General features: G+C 39.5%; 2 protein-coding genes across 6 annotated transcripts in view; one reads left to right on the plus strand and one right to left on the minus strand.

The window, feature by feature from the left end:
- The window catches only part of PTPRT (protein tyrosine phosphatase receptor type T), an 820,910-nt gene that overhangs the window by 567,727 nt on the left and 227,707 nt on the right, over positions 1–25,476 (plus strand). For all 5 annotated transcript variants that reach the window (XM_050806436.1, XM_050806437.1, XM_050806434.1 and 2 more), the window contains exon 11: positions 12,231–12,504. In XM_050806436.1, the coding sequence (XP_050662393.1) occupies positions 12,231–12,504 (274 nt within the window). The remainder of the gene's footprint in view (positions 1–12,230; positions 12,505–25,476) is intronic.
- On the minus strand, positions 16,277–17,208 carry LOC126963863 (ADP-ribosylation factor-like protein 4A). Its single transcript, XM_050806587.1, has one exon. It carries the CDS (start codon positions 17,015–17,017, stop codon positions 16,415–16,417), a length of 603 nt encoding a protein of 200 aa, XP_050662544.1. The 5' UTR covers positions 17,018–17,208; the 3' UTR covers positions 16,277–16,414.

Raw genomic sequence — 25,476 nt, forward strand, 5'->3', positions numbered from 1 at the left:
TTATTTATTGAGCTATCATCACTCAATAAATGTCTGATGAATAAATGTATGAAAGATAGACAGATAGGGCAATAGGCCGCCAAACTAGTCAGAGGCAAAACAGAGATGCATGTGCACTAACTCTGACACTAATCTGCCAAATGTACACCTCCTCCCATTTTCTTGTCTCCTCTGAGAGCTATTTTGACTAGGCAAATAGTGAGTAAAAACGGGAATTCCCAGAGACTTGGAAGAAAGGTTGGCTAACTAAGACATATCATTGTAAATTTCAGCTCCATGGTTCTGAGTGACCTTTAAGCAGGGAATGTAATTGCAAAGCTAGATTCTTTTGGGGATTACAAAGCTCACACTTGTTTCTTAGCCCATCTTGTCCAATAAAACCAATGGTTTGTCATAGCATTTTGTATTAAAATTTGTGCATACTTAAATACCAAAGCATAGACTTTTGAAGTGTGAAAGGACATTCAAGATTATTCGGTCTGTTTCTCTCAACAGCTTTATTGAGGTATAATTTACATACCATAAATTTACCTATTTTAAGTGTACAGTTCTTTAGTAAATGTATAGGGTCATGCAACTATCACTACAATCCCATTTTAGAATATTTTCATCATGCCATAAAATCCCCTATGCCCATGTGCAATTGATTCCTATTTCTACTTCCAGTCCCAGGCAATTACTAATCTGATTTCTGTCTCTGTGACCTTGCCTTTTCTCCATACTTAATAAATATGAATAGAATCATATGATACGTAGTCTTCTGCATCTTATTTCTCTCATTTAGCATAATGTTTTGGAACTTCATGCTGCAGATTGTAGTAGTAGTTTATTTCTTTTGTTACTGAATAATATTCTATTGCATAGATATACCACATATTGTTTACCCATTTACCAATTGGTTGATAAACATTTGGTTGGTTTTTATGTTTTGGCTATTATACATAATGCTTCTATGAACAGTTTAATTCAGGTTTTTGTGTGGACATGTCTTCATTTCTTTTGGGTAGATAGGTAGAAAAGGAATAACTAGATGAATGGTAGTTTTATGTTTAACTTTTTAAGGAACTACCAAACTGTATCCCAGAGTGACTACCATTTTACCTTTCCAACAGCAAGGTATGATGGTACCAGTTTTTCCACATTCTTTCAAACACTGGTTGTCTGTCTTTTGTCTGATGTCCATTATAGCAGGGGTGTGTGATAGTTTCTCATTGTTGCTTTAATTTTATATTTCCTTAATGAGTAATGATGTTGACCATCTTATTGTTAGCTTATTAGCCATTTATATTTCATATCTGGTGAAGTGTCTACTCAAATCTTTTGCCATTTTAAAATTGGGTAGTTCATCTTATTACTGAGCTGTAATGTGTCATTATGCATGTTGGGTATAAGTCTTGTATACACATGATTTGGAAATATTTGCTCTCAGCATGTGAAATTGTTTTAATTTGTTTAATAGTATTTTTTGAAGCCCAATTAAAAGATAACATTATTGCCATTTTAATCTTTTTTTCTCACTAATCATGCTTTCAGTGTCGTATCTATATGCTTTATTTCTAATCAAAGATCATAAAGATTTTCTTCTATGTTTTCTACTAGTTTTATAGTTTTAGTTTTTAAATTTAGGATTATGATCCATTTTCTGTTCTTGAAGGTTTAAATTTAGATTTGTACATGTGAATATTGAATTGACCCGGTACCATTTGCTGAAAAGACTATCACGTTACCATTAAATCATCTTGGCACCTTGTTAGGAGTCAATTGATCGTAACTGTAGGTGTTTATTTCAGGATTCTCAATTCTCCTTCATTGACCGATAGATTTATTCTTCTGCCAGCATGCGACTGTATAGATTTTTAAAATTTATGAAATCTGAAACTCTAAGTCCTGCAACTTTTTTCTTGTTTTTGAAAATTGTTTTGTCTAATAGGGGCCCTTGCATTTCCATATACACTTTATAATTAGCTTGTTTTTGCAGTCTCTTGGGATTCTGACAAGGATTGTGCTAAATCTATAGACAGATTTGTAGATAATTGCCATCCTAACAATATTGATTATTCCAGTCTATGAACATGGAATGTCTTTCTCTTTATTTAGATTTTCTTCAATTTATTTCAGCAATTTTGTTTTACTTTTCTATGTACAAATATTTCATTTGTTATGTTAAATTTGTTTCTAAGTATTTTTGATGCTATTGTGAATGGAATTGTTTGCTTAATTTCATTTGTAGATTGCTCTTTGCTAATGATAAGAATACAATTGATTTTTATATTGATCTTGTATACTATGACTTTGTGAAAATTGTTTATTGTTCTAGTTGGCATAGTGTGTGTGTGTGAGTGTGTGTATAAAATCCTTTGATTGTATATATATATATATATGATAATATCTGCAAATAAAAAGTTTTACTTCTTCCTTTCCAATTGGGGCGCCATTAATTAATTTTTTCTTGTTTCACTGGCTAGTATCTCTAGTGTAAAGTTAATCAGACATCCTCGTCTTGATCCTGATTTTGAGAGAAAGCATTCAGTCATTTACCCTTGAGTATGATGTTAGTTTGATATATTGTGTGGATGGCCTTTGTCAGGTTCAGAAAGTTCCTTTTTATCCCAATTTTCCTTTCTATAGTACCCTTTATCTTAAATATATATTGTGTTTTATCAAATGATTTTTCCCATCTTTTGAGATGATTATGTGATTTCCATTTTTGTTCTATTAATATGCAATATTGGCATTCATTGATTTTTGAAAATTAAACCAACCTGTATTCCTGGGATAAATCTCACTAAGTTATTTACATAATCTATATGTTACTAGACTCAGTTTGCTAGTATTTGGTTCACCATTTTGGGGTCTATATTCATGAGTGAATGTGCTATCATTTTCTTTTGTTGTATATGTTTCTCTGATTTATGATATCAGGGCCCCATGGAATAAGTTGAAATGCTTTCACTCCTCTGCTGTTTTCTGGAAAAGTTTGTGAAAAATTGGAACTATTTCTCTTTTAAATATCTGATAGACTTAACCAGTGATGCCACATAGGCAGGGCTTTTCTTTGTGGGAAGGATTGTAATTACTAATTTAACTATTTTACTTGTTCTAAGTCTATTGGAATTTTATTCTTTTTCATGAGTTAGTTTTTGTAAGTTATCTATTTCATCTACATTGTCCATGTTCTTTAGCATAATTTTTTTTTACAGTATTCTCTTCAAAGTGTTTTGATTTCTGTAGAGTCAGTAGTGATGTCCCCTCTTTTACTTCTGATTTTGGTAATTTATATCATCTCTCTTTTTCTTCTGGTCAGTATAGATAAAGAGTTGTCAATTGTGTTGATCTTAAAAACAAATAAACAAAAAACTTTGTTTAATTGATTTTTTACTCTTGTTTTTATGGTCTTTATCATACTGATTTCCACTCTGATCTTTATTCTTATTCTTTTATTCTTTATTCTTGTTGGGGATTAGTTTTTCTCCTGTTTTTCTACTCTCAAGACGGAAACTTACATTTTTATTTGCGATCTTTCTTCTCTTATAATACAGGTGTTTAAATTTATAAATTTTTCTCCAGCAACTCCTGACATGGTTGATATTGACAATATTGTCTAGTTTAATTATTGCTTTTAGGGGAGAGCATGTGCCAAGCTACTCATTCCACCATTCATCAAGGCCCACCTCATAATTTTTAACTCTGAGGAAATTGAGCCATATAGAGATTATTTTAGGTTGAATTGTCTCAGAAGCAGACCTGTGGGCTAAATATTTGAATACAAGTGATTTATTAAGGGAGCATTTTCAGTAGAAACCACTAATAGACAGAAGGAAGCAGGAAAGGGAAGATAAAGAAGCCAAACCATAATATTATGCTGCTATAAAGACACATGCACACGTATGTTTATTGCAGCACTATTCACAATAGCAAAGACTTGGAATCAACCCAAATGTCCATCAGTGACAGATTGGATTAAGAAAATGCGGCACATATACACCATGGAATACTATGCAGCCATAAAAAAGGATGAGTTTGAGTCCTTTGTAGGGACTTGGATGCAGCTGGAATCCATCATTCTTAGCAAACTATCACAAGAACAGAAAACCAAACACCGCATGTTCTCACTCATAGGTGGGAACTGAACAATGAGATCACTTGGACTCAGGAAGGGGAACATCACACACCGGGGCCTATCATGGGGAGGTGGGAGGGGGGAGGGATTGCATTGGGAGTTATACCTGATGTAAATGACGAGTTGATGGGTGCAGCACAGCAACATGGCACAAGTATACATATGTAACAAACCTGCACGTTATGCACATGTACCCTACAACTTAAAGTATAATAATAATAAATAAATTTAAAAAAAAAAAAAAAAAAGCCAAACCAATGTGTGAGCCTATGTAGAGTGAATTGCACCTTGAACCTGTTCTCCCTGAGGCAGAGGAGCAGGATTTTTCCACTTCTACCTAGGGCAGTCACTGGAAAATGCTAGCCTGTCATCAGATATGGGTATGAGTTAGGGGAGACCAAGATTTACAATCTCATGCCCTGTTCACCAGCAAAGAAGTCTTCAATAGTTTTAAGACAGCCCTCTGAAGAAGTCTTGGATGCCCCTATTCACAACAAAGCACATAGAAGATGGGAGATGTCCCTCACTACAAATGGGGTTCAGTGTATACTGCTCGGGTGATGGGTGCACCAAAATCTCACAAATCACCACTAAAGAACTTACTCATGTAACCAAACACCACCTGTTCCCCCATAACCTATGGAAATAAGTTTTAACTGTGTAACTATAATAACTAAAAAAAAAAAAAAAAAAAAAAAAAAAAGATGGGAGATGGACACATAAACCGAGAAACGGATTAAAAGGGACAATAATTGTATACTCTTGCAAGATTAAGTGTCTTGCCCAAGGTCATACGAGTAGCTAGGCATTAGCAGATCCTGGATTACAAACTGAGTTTGTGCATGCTAATTTTGTGTTTTAATCAGCTTTATTAAAATCCACTAAAGATGTGTTACATAAATCTTTGCTTTGCTAAACAGATTTTACTTACTGTTGATTAACCATTTCTGATGGCTAGAGGCATCACTATCTGTATCCGAGTCAACTCTAATGCCAGTTTTTACTAGGCGGGACCTTTCCCCATAGCTCTTCTGGTCAGCACAGGGTGCGGAGGTAATCTAGAAAAATATAAAGACAAAGCAGCTTCCTACTATCTTGGGAAATGGCATTAACCTTGTCACATGAGAGACAGCACATGACAGACAACAAAGTTAGCCAAGCCTCAATAAGGAATGCATTTACCCATGTTCCTGTGGCTCCCTGTCATGGCCATGAACAGCCAAGACCTACATGTTCCTATAGATCACTTAATCAAGTAACCTTTGAAGGAAGAGGTATATGGAAACCGTGTAATTCTCAGTCAGTGTGCTTGAGGCAAGTTCTTATACGTTTGATTATTCTCAGCAATGTCAATATTAAGGGCTTCTTAGTTAACAAATTTGCTAAATCATTAGACATCCTGGAATAGCTGAAGATATATGGTATTGGGAGCCCTTTGTATATAATATTAAAATTGTGTGTGCAAACCAACCAAGTTGACTGTAAGATGAAAATCTATAAGCAAAAAGATTTCTTCTATTGATTTTCAGTATTACATCAGAGGTTGCTCTTGCAGAAGAAAAGAATGGCAAAAGAGTCACCAACATTTCATTGATGATCACATTATGATTGTTCAATTAGGGAAACACTTTTTTCCTTTTTCTTCATTTTTAAAATTTTATAAAGTGTTATTATATCTTCCTTAATATAGAAATTTTTTTAAAAAGTATTTACTGGAGTAAAATAAAGGTGATTGCTTAACCTTCTGTGTGGTAGAAAGCAGTATACCCTTGTGGTTAAGAATGAGGGTTCAGGAGTCAAACTACCTGGGTTCAAATCTTAGCTCTAGCAATCAGATAACAGCATGACCCTGGAAAAGATTTCGAGCCTCTCCGTGGTTTGGTTGTCTTATTTTGTCAAATGATGATAATAGTATCTGCCTCTTAGAACTGTTATAAAGGTCAAATGAGATAATAAATAGAATAAGTTTAGCATATTGCCGAGTAAGTGGTAGGTATGCAATAAATATTTCCTGGAGAGCGGAGGCATCATTGCAGTACACAGCAGTGGGAGCTATGATAGAGGTGTAGATGAAGAGCTGTGAGAACAGAAGAGAGAGAAACCAGCTCTGGTTTGCAAGTCAAGAGAGAAAGTGTGATGTTTGATCTGGATCTGGATTGGATGAGGAGTTCTCAAGATGGAGAAGAAGAAAAAAAGGCATTCGTGGGCAGATGGAACAGCATATAGAAAGACATTGAGACGTGTGGTGAGAATTGATGTGATGTGCACTTAAACTTTATTTTGTAATTTTTTAAATTCTTTTTTTAAGAAATACTTAGTGAAAAACCATTGTGTGTCTAGTATGGTATTAGAAGCCATGAACTAGATGGCAAGATCTCAGACCTCATGAGGTTGGCAGCCTATTTGGGGGCAAGCAGTAAAGCCAGTAAACAAATAATTAAAGAAGACACATTTCAATTATGATCAAAGCTGTAGAAGAAATAAATCAGGAGATATGGTGTACAATGACTCAGAATACTGGTAATTATGTATTAATGCTTTGGTGAATTTGGAATGACTCAAATCAGTGTCTTCCAAGGGACTGAGAATACTGGAGGGGAATGTCCCTGTTGGCTCTACAGGTATAAATATCAGAATAAACATCGGGGCAAGGGTATAAACATCAGAATCACCTAGGCTTATGATTTCATAGCTGCACGTTTAACTATCTAGAGAGCTTTTCTGAAAAGTACTGATGCTAGGGTCCCACCCCTAGAGATTCCTATTCAGCTGATCTGTACTAGACCCAAGGAATAAACGTTCTTAAAGTCCTCTGGGTAGTTATAATATGCAGCCACAGTTGAGAACTATTGATCTTGAGCAACCCTCCGCTGAGATTCTGAGATGACTGTTCACTGCCCTCACTTGAAGAAATCAGTGATGGAGAAGCTACTAGGATTGGTTAGAGATTACCATGTCTCTCAGCTGAGCAGTGCTGGAAACAAAGGTTGAAAAATACCTTGATAAAATAGGTCTCTGATCTTTTTCACAAGTCTCATATGGTTATTGTCCAAAACTGCCCTGTCAGAGCCGCTCTTGGTGGCCACCCAAACCCTATCACCTCCCCTTTTATGCCATGTGCCCATCTCCCAGCTGCATGTGCCTTGATGTAAATGGTTTCCAGGTGTGACCTGCTGTGGGATGTTGCCATTAAGATGCCAGAGCTGCCTTGTCTGATCCTCCTCACACAGAATTAGGAGTGCCTTAGAGTTTATGTCTCTCTGACTCAGCCATAACCAATCACTGACCAGCACTGGAGGTTCAAAAGCCTGTGGCTTGAGATGAGACAAACTCTGGGGGTATAATTTATGCTCCAGAGCTCCCTATGGGATCAGGCTAAGACTGGGACTTTGCCTGATATCATACCCTTGCTTCACTTCCTCCCATTTTCTCTCACTCCTTTACTAGTTTCTTCTGGGACTACTTCCTCAATACATCATTTGCAGTGAAACCTTGGCTCGGGGTCTGTTTCTGGAAGAACCTGAACTCAGACATGCTTCATTCTGGGAGAAAGTGGACTAAAATATGCATCTTTCTGAAGTTGGGCAAGCTCTACCTGTGAGCTAGAGCATCTACTCTCTCTCTCATCTGACTCCAACCTTCTGAGAGGACACAGCTCCTGGCTAGAGACTTCTCTAGATCTAGAAAGAGGGCCACAGGAACTGTTACTAATGGAAGGATGCTCTGATAGGTCCCTGGGCCCCCTCAGTGGAATCTGGTCCGAGAATCTCAAGCCACCATTTAAACCATTAGCTTAGGGACCAGAGGGAGGAAGAATGTCCAGCAGCAGGGTTTTCCAGAGCCTGTAGAAAGGTTCTGCAGGTTTTTGCCTTGGATGGACAGCAGGAGATGCTGAAAGTGACAGTACAAACCCTCCTTGACCTTACAGAAATCACCTTAGAGTGAATGAAATGAGTTGGGGGCACAGTATAGCTCTTAGATCCTTGCAATAAGAGATCCTTGGGATAAGTAATGGGAAAAAAAGTCATAAATGCCCATCTTCTCATTAGGAGAAAGAGAGAGGGTGTCACAAGAGGAGAAAGTGTATGAGTAAATGCTATGTGTTGTACAGTGAGTGTCTTAAGTTGTTTTTTTCTCATGTTATTGGGATTTTTCCTACTAAAAAAATCCCCTCTCTTTAAAAATGATTCTGAATAGTTTATTGCAACCACTGCTTTTGAGCTAGAGATATGACCCCAAAAGGGAGGTCATTCGCATTTGGATATGATTTTATCATTACCAGCAAGCTGAAAAGAACATGCTCTTAGATAAATGTATTCTCAAGAGAATGAGAATGAAGCTACTACAAGAAATAAAAATAATACTCAGTTTGTTGTTTCTTTCCCCCACCCTTTCCTAAAAAGTGTCAGGAAAGGAAGGTTATACAACTTGTGAGCACTGTTTCTTCTCCCCCTCTTCAATCAGAGTTCTGTGGTCTTTGAGAGAGGCTGGATCCATTGGCAAACAGATTTATCTAACAAAATGATTTAAGTTTTTCTGGCTGCATTGCAGGTTTGCTTTTGAATGGACAGGCTGCGAATGCATGGGCCCGAAGGAGGTGCTGGGTATATTTTGGCACAATAATCACAATCGTATGTGAACCATATGTTGACTGCACAGTTTAAACCAAAAAAATACCCTTAGCTATTCTTTGTAATTTCATATGGAGTTGGTTGGGGTAGAGCTAAGCAGTTTGGGATGCCAAGTTAGAAAAAAATGCTTGGAAGGCCTTTATACATTTTATTGGTTTGTAGGAAGAGAAGAAAATAGCAAAAAAAAAAAAAAAAAAAAAAAAAAAAAAAAAGAAAGGATACTCAACTATGAATGAAAAGTCTGGGTTTCTACTTTTGCTGCAGTTTGACCTCATGAATCACTTGACCTCTCAGCCTCAGCTCCTCATATGTAATCTGGCTGTTGACCTTGGTTGAATTGACAAGTGGATCTTCAGTAATCAGATTGGTGGGGAGAAAGAGCTGATGGGGATATACAGGCTGACCCTCACAGAGATATTATGGCTCTGTCTAATAGATCTTGGCAGCATTTGAATTTTCAGAGCCCAGTAAGAACCCGTCTTCTTGCTTGGCCACAACTATGGAATCTTCTGCTAGTCGTGGACAGTAAATGAGGCCAGCCATGTGGCCCCTCTTGATCCATCCCATCACAGGAGGGCCAGAGGCAATAGGAAGTGATTCTCGGAGGGCGATTCAGTCCCAGGGAAGCTCCCAAGGCTTCGGGGGGTCTCAATTTAGAGGGGAAAGATGACAGAAGGATTTAAGGTAGAATGGGAAGTCTATCTGAGAAACCAAGATAAAGGCCTTGTTATGTAGATATGATCAATCCAAATGGTGAGTAGGGATAGGCTGGCCCTCAGAGGAAAGCAGGGACTCCCAGCTCTTTCCAACTCCTGGTCCTGGGGATGAGGCTGTTGGTTCCTTCTAATCTGCTCTAGAGGCTATGAGGGCTGCGTTGGTTGCCTGCTCCCAAATCCAATGCAGTGTTCTTAGGTGCTGTTGTTAGCTTCATCAGGAGAGCCCAAGAGGTTGTCTGCTTCATGAAGCTCTCTTGTGTTTGCCCTTTCCCTCACAGATCAGAGTCCCACGAGTAATGGACTCTCAACTGGTCGAGCTACTATTAAAATTCAAGCCAGATTCTAAGATTTACCTCAATATATTGTCATTTATAAAGCATTGCAGGTCCTGAAAACTCTGTTACAAACACCCCTCCACTTCTGCCCTGCAACCTCTAGGTTTGGGTATTAGGTCCTTGTGCTATTTTTCAGTGACTGCTTTGAGCTTAGCTGTCCTGATAAACATAGGAATTGTACAATTGAGAAGGACCCCAGAGTTGAGGAGGAAGTGATTGCTGAAATCATAATTTAATTTAAACATTTATTGACTTCAACAGGCATTATGGCATAGATGGTACATACCCACACACACTTTGGGTGGTTAAAACATTCTCAGATGTTACACACACTTATTTAGAAGTCTAAACACTCAGGTTAACCACATTCATCCATTCATCTAAATGTTATATTCACTCATTTGGAGTTAGACGCCCAGGCAATACAGATCCTCACTTGGAAATGGTACACCCTCAGATGTAGCGTGCATGCCTTGAGAGATTGTCCACATCCACTCCACTCACATGTCACTCACATGCACTCTGAATTGTCAGGTTCTTACTCAGATGTGTATGTACAACAGGCATGGTAATTGAGCTATTTTGCCTGCACTCATCTAAGTGTGGCATATACTCATATGCCCAACCATTCCTTTTCACATGCCTGAAAATTCCCATACTCAAGAAAATTGGAGAGAAAACTTGCCATATTGAGTGTGTCACATTTTCTTAGGGCAGTCCTCCATAGCCTTTTTTCCTTAATGAAATAGTCCTGTGTCTGTCATCTCCCAAGTTGTACTCCTTAGTCAAGTGTCTTTAGATGGATGATCTGATTGAAGGATGGTAGCCTGCAACACGTTTCATTTTTCGTAAACCATGTGCTGGTTCACTATGCCCTGTTTAAATGATTGGTTTGGGGCCCCCTACTGCAGCCACCTCATTAATTCACAGAAGTCTCCAGTGGGTACTCATGGGCAATCGATCTTTTATTTTAGATCATGAGTCCCAGAGATCCGTGCAATAAAGCTCTTCTAAAAGAAGAGCATTTATTCCAGAGAGATGTAAACTGTGGGGCATTCAAAGAGATTGAACAATGTTATCCAACTTACTAACCTTAAAATAACTTTTACAAAGAGAGTCTAACATTGGGTGTCAGTTGATATTCAATAAAGGATCAGTCATCTCTATTCACACACTAGCATCTTCTTACATCCTCCTAAGTTGAAGGGAACAATATGCGATCACTAGACAGGAACTCAAGGGAATCGCTGTTTATCTGATTAGGGTTTCTGCATCCAGGCAGATTTGGTTTCATGTTTGCTTTCAGTTTTAATTCAATCCAATTTAATTCATTTGAACAAGCATTCATTGATCACTTGTTGGGTGGCAGGCATCCTGCTGGGCAGTGTGGGGCAGGGGTGGAGAATGATGCAGTGATAAGTAAGCCACAATGCCTACTCCGTAAAAGGTCACAGTCTAGCCAGTGCAAGAGTAGTCCCATCTCATGATATTGGAAAACAAAGCAGATGGAGATTAGGTGAGCTCTAGGGGAACTAAAGAGGGAGGTGATTGATCCAGACTGGACATATCTGGACAGGCTTCATAGAGGAAGTGAAAGACATGCTCAGCCTTTGGAGGAAACCAGAGGTGGCCAGGATGCAGGGCATTTCAGGTAGAGTAAGCATAAGTCAGTAATGCATGAGGTGAGATCCAAAATATATCTGTGCAATAGCATGGGATCTGGAGTAGCTAGAAGATGGGAACACCATGAGGACACCTAAATGGAAGACAGAAGACAGGCACAGAGGGCTTCAAATGCCAAGATGAGGAGTTTAGATTGTATAATTTGTACAATGGAAGGCCTAAGAAAGTGTTTGAAGAGCTATATGATTAGGAAGCCATATGATTAGGATGACTGATTAATAAATCAAGTGCATTAGAGGCAAAGAGACTGGTTGAATCTGGGTAAGAAGTGGGAAAGTGCCCAACTAAGGCATTATCAGTGGAAGGAGAAAACAGAAGTGGGGCAGATGCAAACATACAGAAGCCAAATCAACAGACTTCTGTAAGACTGTTGATTAAGATAAGAAGTGAGAATTAACGAGTTAAGAACTGAGGATGAGCCCTAGATTCAGGTTCTGGCCACTTGTCAGATGGTGCTACCATTTACTAAGAAAAGACATGTAAAAGGAGGAGCAGACAGGTTTGTAGGGGTTGGGGCTGAGTTGAGTTTTAGATGTGTCTAGTGTGAGCTGGCTTTGAGACAGCTAAGTGGAGGTAAAGTTCTACAACGTGGTAGGTTTGAAAATCTGATGCTCAGGACAAAAGTTTTGTTGTAGACAGAAGCAATGTTTCCACACAGGAGAAGTTGGGTTGATACCATTAGAGCTAACAAGCTCATTCTTCCAGAGAGTTGCTCATCCATCTGTGTCCCCTCTTTCCGGTCCAGTGTTTATCAGCTGGTTGTCAAGGAGGAGCGACCACAGAAGTCACGGAGGGCAGCTGACATTATTGAGTGCTTTTCGGTGCCTGTGAGCTATCGGAATGCCTCCAGCCTCGATTCTCTACACTACTTTGCTGCTGAGTTGAAGCCTGCCAACCTGCCTGTCACCCAGCCATTTACAGTGGGTGACAATAAGACATACAATGGCTACTGGAACCCTCCTCTCTCTCCCCTGAAAAGCTACAGCATCTACTTCCAGGCACTCAGCAAAGCCAATGGAGTAAGTATGGCCACATGGAGGCCATTCCTTATCTTGTTTGCATTTTCTCATTCTCGTATGATAAGTCAGCAGGGCTCTAAATGGAGACTGAAAAACTAAGGCCCCTAGGCCAAATCCAACCTCATGCCTTTAATTTAAAAAAAAAAAAAATACAGCTATGCCTGTTCATTTACACACTGTCTATGGCTATTTTGATGCTTAACAGTAAAGCTGGTTGTAACACAGGTTATATGCCCCACAAAGCCTAGGATATTTATTATATGGCTTTTTACAAAAAACCTTTGCACACTCCTGTATTAGAGTATAGACATAGTGCTTTACTTGAGGAAATAACATGACCTCTCTGAGCCTTAATTTCTTCATATATAATAATAATATCTGTCAATTTGTTATCTAGGAATGCACTAAGGATGGTTTAATTGATCAGTGATTAATACCCCCTTTGTCATTGCCATTGGTCACATTAGAAAATAGTGTTTCTCCAAAGACAAGGTAATCATTTTTGTGTCAAATATTTCTTTGGTCAAGGATTGGCGCCAGTCATACAGAAAATCACAGGGCTGGAAAGGATATCAAAGGTCATTCAACAATCCCAAACACACACAAAACAATGGTTCTATCCATACTGCAACACTAGTTAACTGGCATTAGTGCTTATTCTTGAATACTTCAAATGACAGAGAACTCATTTATCTCTGAGGTAGCTTTAGTGTTTTCTGGAGTAGGGAGTGGGCTGTGTCTCTAAGGAGGCTTTTTAGTGTACTTACTGAAATATTTCCTATTGAAGTTTCTACCCATTGTTCTTGATTCACGCTCTTAGCATCCTACAAAACCAGTGCAACCACCTTCTTGGTTTATAGTCTTTCAGTTACATAAGATCTTTTCTAATACCCTTTTCTTCTCTATACAAATGTGCCCATATGATTGTCTTTTCTGCAAGCTAAATATCTTTAGCCTCTTTTATTACACAAGCTTGTATTTTCCATCCAGGTGGTCATATTTCTTTTCTTTTCTCTCTTTTTTTTTTTTTTTTTTTTTTTTTTTTGAGACAGAGTCTCACTCTGTCGCCTAGGCTGGCAGGCTGCAGTGCAGTGGCGCGATCTTGGCTCACTGCAAGCTCCACCTCCTGGGTTCACACCATTCTCCTGCCTCAGCCTCCTGAGTAGCTGGTACTATAGGTGCCCACCACCACACCCGGCTAATTTTTTATATTTTTGGTAAGACAGGGTTTTACCATGTTAGCCAGGATGGTCTTGATCTCCTGACCTCATGTTCCGCCCACCTCAGCCTCCCAAAGTGTTGGGATTACAGGCGTGAGCCACCACACCTGGCCTCAATGTGGTTATATTTCTTTTAACAAACATCTAACAAACACTGACAAATGCTAAACCCTATAGTTCATATTAAGGTTATGTGGTATGTGCCCTCTAAGAGCTTATAGAAATGTAAGGGAGTCTGTCATGTGCCTCGTTATGCATTGTATAACATGGAGAACTGAGAAGCTTGCTGGAGAAGGGAAGCCTGAGACAGAAGCAAGATTTGGTGAAGTGTGTGGGAACAGCCTGTGCAGGCTCTGGGTGGCCAAGATGGAGAGTTTAATCTGTCAATGGCAGTCAGTGCTTGGTGAGAAACCTGGATTGAGGAACTAATTAACATTTAGAATGTCCACACACCCATTTAAATTCCACTGTGGTATTTCAGTTCTGCATTTATTACTGGTTCAAGCAACACTCCTCACAGAGAGCATAAGACTACAAAGAGAAGCTGCCAGACTGCCTTCCACCTGTCCATCTGGTCTTCCCACTGCATGAAGCACTCTGATGTATTGAGCGGGAAGACATAAAAATTGGCAGAAGTATCTGGGGCTCCTCTTGTTCTCGGTTCTCAGCATCCCATGCTGGCCGGTATCAGTTCAGCACAACCCTCTAAGAAGGTGTGGCCTTCCCTGCTCTTGTCACATATCAAAAGGTGCGGTTGAGTTTCCATGATGAGAAGGGAAAGAAGTAGTTTTACTTTATTCTTCCCACTAAGATACTCAAAAAACCTAAAAATAGAGCATGCCTATAGAACCTAGGAAACTAGCAAATGCATATCAGAAGGAATGTCCCCACCATAAGAGTGGTTGGCCCTGCGCCAACCACAGAGGTTTTGTTACAGGAAAGGGGTCCTGATCCAGACTCCAAGAGAGGGTTCTTGGATCTCGTGTGAGAAAGAATTCAGGGCAAGTCCATACAGTAAAGTGAAAGCAAGTTTATTAAGAAAGTAAAGGAGCAAAAGAATGGCTACTTCATAGAGCATCCCTGAGGGCTGCTCGTTGTCCATTTTTATGGCTATTCCTTGGTATGCTAAACAAGGGGTGGATTATTCCTACCTCCCCTTTTTAGACCATATAGGGTAACTTCCTGACATTGCCATGGCATTTGTTAACTGTCCTGATGGTGGTGGGAGTGTCGCAGTGAGGTCTACCAGACGTCACTCTCATGGCCATCTTAGTTTTGGTGGGTTCTTTACTGCAAACTGTTTTTATCAGCTGTTTTTGTCTATAGTTTTGGCAAGCTTATTTACTGCAAGCTGTTTTTATCAGCAAGGTCTTTATGGCCTGTATCTTGTACTGACTTCCTAGCTCATCCTGTGAGTTAGAATGCCTTAACCATCTGGGAATGCAGTCTAGTAGGTCTCAGCCTCATTTTACCTAGGTCCTATTTAAGATGGAGTTGCTCAGGTTCAAATGCCTCCGACAGTTTGCTCCCCAAACATCCTATCAGAGACCTCTCTCTTCAAGACACAGGGATTTGCCATAGAGAAAAAAAAAAGTATCTCACTCTGAAACTGCCTCATCTAAGAAGCAGTTTTGACACTGCTTCGGAGATGAACAAGGCCATTTAATTACCTGTGCCTTCTATTACACACCAGGCATATGTACGCTTGCTTTGGAACTAAGATTCCCAGTAACGAAATGCAGGCAGGAATGGAATTGCATGAGTTCTTATGCCACATGTCTTGCGGGTGCAGCTGACCTCACAGGAACAGAGTGGGGAAGAGTAGCGGGAGCTGGGCACTCAGAAGGCTGTATTTTTCTGGCAAAGGAAGAACTACACACTGTTTCAAATGACTGTCTTTAGTATTAAATTTTACTGAAAAGAGTTGGGTGAAAGGGTCATTGAAGCAGAACAGCCATTCTCAGTCTAACAAATCTCTGCCTGGTCCCTCTCAGATTTTTCCATATCATAAAGGGCAGCAGACAATGATGTTAAGCCTGGAGGATTTTTGAGGAGAAAGTGTTATAATCCACAAATTCCTTATCAGCCAAGTTGTTGTTCTTGTGCAAATACATCAGAAAGACATTCTTAGTATCCAGTGGCTCCCACGTTCCCTGCTCCTAATAAATCACAGAGCAATTGACTGAGCAGTGAGTCAAAATAAAGAAATCAAGAATTGAGAAATGTGGAATAAGAAGACCCACAGTGAGCATAAAACTAATTAAATATAGCATTAATGCCCAGTAATGGCTCTAAATGTGTTACAAAATGGAAGGTTAATGTAAAACGTAACTATTTAAGGCAAAGATGCATAATGTAAAAAATTAACATTTCTATTCTAATCTATCTGGATCTATAATTCACTATTTTGTCAACAAAAACAAAGTTGGAAGATGGATGAATGTAAATAAAAATGTGCTCATTTTCTCATGTCAGACAAGAGGGAATATATAATTACTGTTTTATTTCTGATACTGAGAACATTAAAAAGTATAGTTCTTTTTTTTTTTTTTTTTTTTTTTGTTCAACAAAACAAAGCTTTAATAGCATCCAGGAGGGCAGACAGGCAAACCAGGTTGTAGACACTCTTCTATTTGTCAAAATCAGACCAGAGAAAACCTACTCCACACAGATATAATGGGTATTGATATTCATCTTTTCTTTTTCTGTTGCCGCAACATTTTTCTTCTTTTAATGATCATATCATGTAGTTTCTCAAGTCCTTCCTTTAGGCCATCTCCTATGATTGCACAGGTAGGCTGCAAATGCCAAGGAGTTGATAAGCTCAGTTCACCCATTGCTAACAATTTCTCAATTTCTGAAAGAGACAATGAGTTCCTCAAGTCTTGTTTGTTAGCAACTATAAGTACAGGGACTCCTTGATTTTCTGATATCCTAGTTATTTTGTGAAGTTCAGTTTTGGCTTCCTCCATCCTTTCGACATCAACAGAGTCCACAACAAATACAATGCCAGCTGTGCATCTGGTATATGACTTCCACAGTGGCCTTAACTTCTCCTGACCACCTACGTCCCAGAAGTGAAACGTGACTGTTTTAGAATTTCCCAAGGTTACCTTAATTTTCTCAGTGTTAAATCCTTTGGTAGGTATGGTATTTACAAATTCATTGAACTGCAGCCTGTATAAGACAGTTGTCTTTCCAGCACAGTCCAAACCCAGAATAACAATGTGGAGGGACTGAAATGAAGGCAGGTTGGACAGGATAGAAGTCTGGTCTGATAGCCCATTCCCCATTACCAGGTGCAAATAAATGTCCCAAATCGAAGTGCTTTTCTCTTCTTGCTTTAGAGCTTCTCTTGGTAGCTGATTCAGCTATAAGACTGCTCCCGATCCGGAGTCTGGGTCCAAATGAGAAAGCACTGGCAAGCGTTTCCACGCAGGGATAAGCACCCCCACGTCTTTCCAGCTTCGCTCTCCAAGCAGCTCTAAAAAGTATAGTTCTTTTAAACAAAGTCAGCTCTCCAATCTATACTCAAAAAGTTGAGAAACAACAGTCAACAAAGAAAAATGGAGAAAATTAAGAAAACTATAAGTAAACATGAAAATCAGAACTAAAAAAAAGCCAGAAGATGAAAGCACTAGATTTGATATGGGGGTGGAGGGGAAAGTGTTGTTTTGTTCCATTGTGAAAGAAAAAAAAAAACAGCTTAGGTCAAAAAGAAAAAAAATCAGAATTACCCATATTTGCATCACTAAAAGATTAGAGACAAAGGATGACATAGAGTTATATTAAACTCAAGTGAAAGGAAAGCAGTAATGGGCATTTGTTGCGGGATGGTTGTGAGCCAGGTGGAATAATTTACTGTGAACAAATTTTATTGCTCCCTACTCTACCTGCAAGTTTTAGTCACGGCGGCGTAGGAGAATTCTGAGGTCTGGACATCTTTGTTCTACGGATATTAAGGATGGTTTGTCAGCTTAACAGAGTGGCTATGAATTCAACCTTTACTATCAAACTGCCTAGGTACAAAACCCTAGTAGCTGTGTGACTTTCAGTAAACTACTAAAATAATTAGATATGATGGATTAATTAAGGAAACATCTGTCAAGCACATGCAATATGTCAAAAAAGGCTTTTTTCTGAGTGCTGAGAATGCAGCAGTGAGTCAAGCAAAGATCCCTGATCTCATGGTGTTTTCATTCTAGTGGGGGAAAGAACAAAAATAAATAAGTGAAATAATGTATCAAATAATGAATCCTTAGGTTTCACATTAGGAATGTGGAAGTCATTAAATGTTTACTATTATTAGCATGAGGATAAACACATTTTGTAGACTCTTTGTTGATCTGTGAATGTGGAGTATTTTAATCCAGCCATGTGAATACCATGCAGAGTTCAAGTGTGGCGTGCCTTATAAGACATGGTGCTCAGAGTTCTTGCAGGCATTTTCATGAAGCATGAGTTGTTCACAGGCACTTGCGTTGGGAATTTTGTTCCAATTAGTAATCTCACATTTACCCACGGATGCTTTCTTACAGATAACAAGAGTAGTCCCATTTGTCCTGGCACACTGTCTTTGGTGCCTAATTCACAACACCTGTCTCTTATGAATTAGACCATGTTGTAACCATTTGTTTTGGATACAGCAATATTATAGAACTATAGCATCATAGAGTAGGATGGACTTTGAAGTGTCATCTAGTCTAGACCGGAAGCCAAAACAAAAATCTCCAATAAAGCATCCTTAGCAACACATTATATTGCTCCAGCTTGATCAGTGCAAATTGCTGGAGTGAAAGGGAGTTAATTCCTTTGTGGAGCAGGTAAAATTATTAAAACTTTTTTTCCCATATAAAGCCAAATTCTGTCTCCTTGACTCTCCCCTTGTAGCCACTTGTATTGATTTGAACAAATCAAAACTTTCTTTCCTGTGTTAGCCTTTCAGAGAAAATAAGGCAGTGCCAACTATCTTCCTCTGGCCATTCAAGTTATTTCTCATTGATAACTAACATGCTATTACTTCTTTTATTTTTCACATGGCATAATTTCCGGATATCCTTCATCCTACTCACCCTTTTCTCTGATAGGCTCCTTTTCCCCTCCAAGTTCTCCTCAAAAACAGTTGCCCACAACCTATCACTGTTCTTCACATATGGTTCAGACATGCCTGCTAGATTTTAACTAAGCCTCCTGTCTTGAACCTTTCCTAAGACATTATTTCTCGAACATTCCAACATGTTTTCACTTTGGGGCCTTAATTCAGGGTGCATTTTACCTACATCTCTCTTTTATTCATTGTTTGCAGAACTGGTTTTTCTCATTTTTCAGACCTGAGTTTCAATCTCACATCTCCAGAGAACAGTCCAACCATATTACCTGAGAACCACCCACCAGCACTCACTCATATGTTAACCCACTATTTTTCTATATTACACTAGATACATATTTTTATTTGCACATGTTGTTGGGTACTGCATGCCTCCAACAGCATGCTGAGAGCTCCAAGAGTGATGAATTGTGGTTGGTTTGTTTGGGTTTTTTTGTTTTTTTGACTGCTATATCCTACATGCTGAGTGTAATATTTAACACATAATAGACACCTAATAATCATTCGGTGGATTAATGAAAGAATGAGACTATGAACTGTTTCTTGTTGTCTGTGAGTCTGTTTCCTCACTTTGAAATAGTAATATATACTTTGCACAGTCTTTTTGAGGATTAAATAAGAAAAGGATCTTGAATAATGAAAAGCACCAAGTAGGTGTCAGTACAGTCTGAATTTCCATTCAGTGTAGAATGAGAGATGTGGTTTGAACCATTTTCACCATAGACAGAAGAGTCCTAAAGGACCTTTTTTCTCCATCCTAGTAGCAAGATTTTTTTTTCCCCAGATGTCTCATTTCCCAAGCTCCAGGCTTCCTGGGCAGCCTTGATTTCCTCCAAATCCTCCAAATGGTACCCAGGGTAGCTGTCTCAGTTGTAAACAGCGGGTGGGTGCAGTTTCGCATTGTTTCTTTCACACTCTTCCTAGAATGAGGTCTGCTGAATCTACTGTTCTCTGCATCCTCACCACCATTAGCCATAATTGTGAAGTTGAAAGGACCATAATTAACGGTTGGATGCAAAACAAGTGTGGCAAACTCATGCAAATATCCATCAGAAGCCACCTTTTGTTGGGCAATGCTGTTATGCATGTTCTATTTATGCAGAGGATAAAAGTCTTTTCTTGTCATATCCTTTTCATCATGTAGGGGTACATTTAACCTGGATGATGCCTCTGCCAAATGCTAAGCTAAATAGGAGAAGTGGGAAGTAGCAGGGTGATTGTTCTCTCTCTTACTTCCTCCTCCAGTTCTTGAACTCAATTGCCTCTTGAGAACAGTTGGAAACCAGATGCTATGTTGAACTGCTCACGATGCTTGCAGTATAATCACGTTATAATAGTTGGGATTATCTAGGTAGAGCTAGGTTAGGGAAAATTCTGTGTCTCTGAATGAATTGGAAGAAATTATATTCAGTTGCGTCCAACCACTGTTAAAGAAATGGTTGCACATGGATGGGTTTTCTGTGGCATGATAGAGTGGAAAGAACTGAAAGTTGAGCATCAGACAGACTTGGCTTTGAATTTTGGCTGCTCTCAGCTATGTGAACTTGAACAGTTTACTTAACAGCCCAAGATGGAGAATATGATTAATGATCTTCCTCAAAAGAAATCGGGAGAGAGTAAATTAGACAATGTATATTAAAGTATCTCATAGCATTACAGTTGTACTATTTGTTCTTTTTTCTTTCGGCTACTTTCCAGAGGCTCCTCTTCTGAGGGGGAAGAGGGTTGGAGCATCCTTACCTGGCATATACCAATTTGTCCAGTAAACTCCACATGGAAGCACACACCTTCCTAACTCTCGAGGACTTTAGGACTTGTGTCTGTGTCCTAGCTGTTGACTGCCTTGACTCACCCAGGACTCATCCCAGGCTGTATTCCTCTTAGTTTAACTTCTCATACATGGTTTTATTACTGGAAAGGGGTCCAGATCCAGACCCCAAGACAGGATTCTTGGTTCTTGTGCAAGAAAGAATTCTAGGCGAGTCCACAGCAAGTTTATCAGGAAAGTTAAGGAATAAAATAATGGCTCCTCCATAGACAGAGCAGCAGTATGAGCTGCTGGTTGGCCATTTTTGTGGTTATTTCTTAATGATATGCTAAAAAAAGGGGGGGGTGGATTATTCATGAGTTTTCTGAGAAAGGGGTGGGCAATTCCCGGAACTGAGGGTTCCTCCCACTTTCAGAACATATAGGCTAACTTCCTGATGTTGTCATAGCACTTGTAAATGGTCATGGTGCTGGTAGAAGCGGCTTTTAGCATGCTAATGCATTATAATTCTCACATAATGAGCAGGAGAATGACCAGCAGTCACTCTTGTCACCATCTTGCTTTTGGTGGGATTTGGCTGGCTTCTTTACTGCAACCTGTTTTATCAACAAGGTCTTCATGACCTGTATCTCATGCTGACTTCCTGTTTCTTCCTGTGACTTAGAATGCCTAACCTCCCGGGAATACAGCCCAGTAGGTCTCAGCCTTATTTTACCCAGCCCCTAATCAAGATGGAGTTGCTCTGGTTCAAAGGTCTCTGACAGTTTCAAGCCCGATATCTGTTCCTGTTGAGTCTTCCAGCACAATTGATCTTATCTTTTGGGTATGATATTGCCCTTTCTACCCCATTTCTTATTTCTGTTGTTAGTTCAGTGACTGTTCACATGTCACATATGAAAACCTCAGATAGACATGGAATGAGAAGCTGTAGGAGTTCCAAGCTCTAGAGGGTTCGAGTTAAGATCATCAGGAGATCACATGGCAGTTTGGGTCTTGGATACCCCATCAGGAAGTTTATTTAATAACTCCTATATTGGTTAAGATAAGCTAAATTATTCTGTAGTAACAAACAACAAAATCTCAGTGGATCACTTCTGCTATATATTTGAAATGGGTCAGCACAGGGTCTCTGCTTGTTGCAGGCACTCAGAGACTCAGGTCAACAGAAGGTCCATCTTGACACCACCACCAAGTCTGAGAAAGAAAAATGTGGCAAATAGAGCATTGGTTCTACAAGTTTCCACACAAGATGGTGCATGGCATTTTCACATTCCACTGGCCAAGGGTAACCACATGGCCACACTTAATTTCAAAAAGAATAAAGCAGTGCCTTCTATATGCCTAGGAGAACTGGAATATTTGAGAACTTTCCCAATGATTACCACAATTTTCCATGATGACTAAGCCTCCCCTTCATATTCTCATAATACCCAGACTTGCTCCTGAAGCACCTGGGCAGTTCCTATCACAAATCCTGAGGAATTTCAATTGCTTGGGCACCTGCTGTGTCTCAGACACTAAGCAAGGTGCTTTCACCTATGCTGCTTCCCTGATTGGTCTCACAAAGTGACCACATTTTTGTCAGTAGATGGATGAAAACCCAGAAGACCCCAGAATCCCATGAGGTCTCAGTTACTTCACCCCGAAGGAGGGATTTCAGTAACAGCTTTTCCCCTTTACCATGGAGGAATGGTAAAGAAATGCCTGAAACTCAATGTGCTGCTCTTCCACCCTGAAAAGCAACAGTCTTCCAATGCTTCCATAACTCAGCAAACCTTACATCTGTACCACCTATCGGTAGCTGAGCCAAGGCATCAGAAAGCTGTGACCCAGAGGCCCCCACGTAACCGTTCGCTGACTTGTCACTAGAGTCTATGTTCAGAATCAATTTCTGGATTTTATTAGCTCTGCAGAGCCCTGTTGAAGTGGAGAAGAAGACTGAACTAGACACTTTGAATCCAGGATTATCATCACAACCTTTCCATTACTCCTTAGGAAAATCTCGATCTGTTAAACATCCACTCACAATTCTTGTCTGTCACCAGAGCCTAGGTTCCATGCCCTATTGACCTGCCTAGAACTCTTTCCCAGTCCTCAGTGGACTCCATCTCCTGGGGCTCACCCATTTACTTGGGCATCCCTGCTTCCAGGCCTCCATTCCATTGTTTGAGCCTTAAAACTCTAAACCCCTGCTTAAAACTCTAAACCCCTGCTTAAAACTCTAAACCCCTGCTGGAGCTCTGTTGGGGCTCAGACTTCTCTCCTCAGGTAAGATAGAAATTCCCCAAGTGTCACCTTGTACAGATACCAAGATGAGCTCTCCCAGGTTGCTAATTTATTTTTTCATTCACTTACAGTGTCTACAGATTTTATTATCATGGTACGAGACCTGAGGGAGCAAGAACATTTTCCCTCCCATGCAAATATATTTTAAATTCATTTGGAAAGGGAGATGAAGGTTACCCAAATGTTGACAGCTGATAATCCTGTCAGCCCGGGCCTTCAGGGATAAATGCTCCAGACTCCAAGCCCAACAAAGCTCATGGAAATAGCAGCCTCAGTTTCTATATAGCAGAGTCTCTGCCTCCATCAGGCCCCTACAATGTAAGGAACCTCATGAAGCTTGGACTGATTGCCTTCAAATGGTGAAAAAGTAGAGAAACTTCTGCATTTGGAAATTGTACCCATGGATTTAAGAACTGACTTTTCCATTTCTCAGCTCTGCCAAACCTCAGTTTCCCCTCTGTCAGATAGGGATGAGATGTGTCCTTCAAGCTCACTAGGAGCTTTGTAATAAGTAAACTGTAGGTGTGATGACTTTCTGCAAACCCCTAAGGACCTTTATTTGAAACACACACACACGCGCACGCATACGCACACGTGTTAAAACTGATAATTCAGTTATTGGAAAACTTTGAAGTATCTGTGGTGGAAACATTTGGGTATGTGAATCTAAATTTTTAACTGTAAATTTTATGAAATTTATATACAGAACAAGAATTCAGCATATGTGCATATACACATAAATATTTTAGCATGTATATAGATATATAGATACATGTGTATATATGAGTATGTATGTATACATGTTCAATTAAAATTTTATTTCTTTTTACTTTTATTTTTTGAGACAGAGTCGTGCTCTGTTGCCCAGGCTGGATTGCAGTGGCATGATCTTGGCTCACTGCAACTTCCACCTCCTGGTTTAAGTGATTATCCTGCCTCAGCCTCCCAAGTAGCTGGGACTACAGGCACGCACCGCCATGCCCAGCTAATTTTTGTATTTTTAGTAGAGATGGGCTTTCACCATGTTGGCCAAGCTCGTCTCGAACTGCTAACCTCAAACAATCCACCTGCCTCGGCCTCCCAAACTGCTGGGATTACAAGCAGGAGCCACCATGCCAGGCCCTAAAATAAAAATTTTAAATTAGTCTAAGAATCTCATAGTGGAATAAAGAGTAATCACTGCACCAGAGGCCTAGTATAGGTGGTTAATGAAGGGTACACTATCCGTATCTCCTGAGCTTTCTTGAAGCCAAGGCAAAAAAGAGCACATGGCAGATTTGCATAGCTTCTCTTGAAGGAAGCATACATATTTTTCATGAAAGACACTAAGAGGGTGATTTATCACATATATCCTTGCATAAGAAGCCCTGAGTTGATGCTAGTCAATGTCATCAGAACATTTTTGCTCAAACACTCAATTAGTCCTTTTTATATCAATCCTATGAAGTCTGAGGTTAAAATATAAAAAGTTAATGGAGACATTTGCACTCAAGGATTCTGTTCCCTGCACTATAAAATGGCATTAATGCTATTAAATAAGATTAATGAATTTCCAAGTTTGTTTCACCTCAGCATTTTTGATTAATATGCCTAGCATGGGGTCTTTTCTATTGCATAGATTGTCACTGACCAGCTATGTGACCTTAGGCAAGTGACTTAGGCTCTCTGAGTCTCTTCCTCTTTTGGAAAACATTAATGCCCATAGTATCAACTTTATAAGAATGTTTCTAAATATTAAATAATAAGATGCATAAAATACTTATCACAGTGCCAAACAATAAACATCCAATTAATGTCAGATATTGCTATTAGATATCACAGGTGGGATAGAGCGTAGAGGTACACTCAGGCAAGAACAAGTAAAATCTGTAGGGGCAGAATTTTTTAACCCATGGATCAAATTTGAATAGAGTATGAACATGATGTGGGATCAGGGAATTCAGGAGAAGGAAAAAAATTAGTGAAGTCCAGGGTTTCCAGAGATGCCAGCTGTCACACTGGCTGCATGAAAGAAAGGGAGTGAGATGTCAAAGGAAGTTTGGGAATGTTGTACTTATGGAGAGGCAAGTGGAGAAGTGGGACAATTCTTCTGCAGTCCCTTTCCTTCTAGAGGCTGAATTTTCATCAAGTGTCATCTTTTACATCATGACCCTCAAGTTTGCAAACCTATAAATGCAGTTTATTGGGCTACACAGTTGAAGAGATTGACATGAACCATATGTACAAGACACTGATGAAAATAGTAGGCAATGATTCATTCATCTCTTTCAAAGTTATTCCTGCGTCTTTCCTATCAGCAAAGTCTGGGTTTCCTGCTATACATCACCTTCTATATTCAGCCATCACCAAGTTCTCTTTGTTCTACACTCTGAAGTTCTCTCTAATCCATATACTTTTCTCATCTCCAGTGCCACCTTCGTAGTTCTGGATAGTAACATCTTTTGCCTGGACAACCTCAACAGTCTCCTAACGCTTCTTCCCACATCCATGATTGCTTGTCTCAAACAGATTCTCAAATTGCAGCAAGTGTAAATTGGCACTATATGTATTCTCATTTAACACACAAGCAAGCCAAGGCTGTGAGAGGCTAT

This window comes from Macaca thibetana, chromosome 10 (assembly GCF_024542745.1).
Source record: "Macaca thibetana thibetana isolate TM-01 chromosome 10, ASM2454274v1, whole genome shotgun sequence".
NCBI lineage: Eukaryota > Metazoa > Chordata > Mammalia > Primates > Cercopithecidae > Macaca > Macaca thibetana.

Excerpts from the sequence above, each read along its gene's own strand:
- LOC126963863 (XM_050806587.1), bottom strand. The coding sequence starts at position 17,017 with ATGGGGAATGGGCTATCAGACCAGACTTCTATCCTGTCCAACCTGCCT.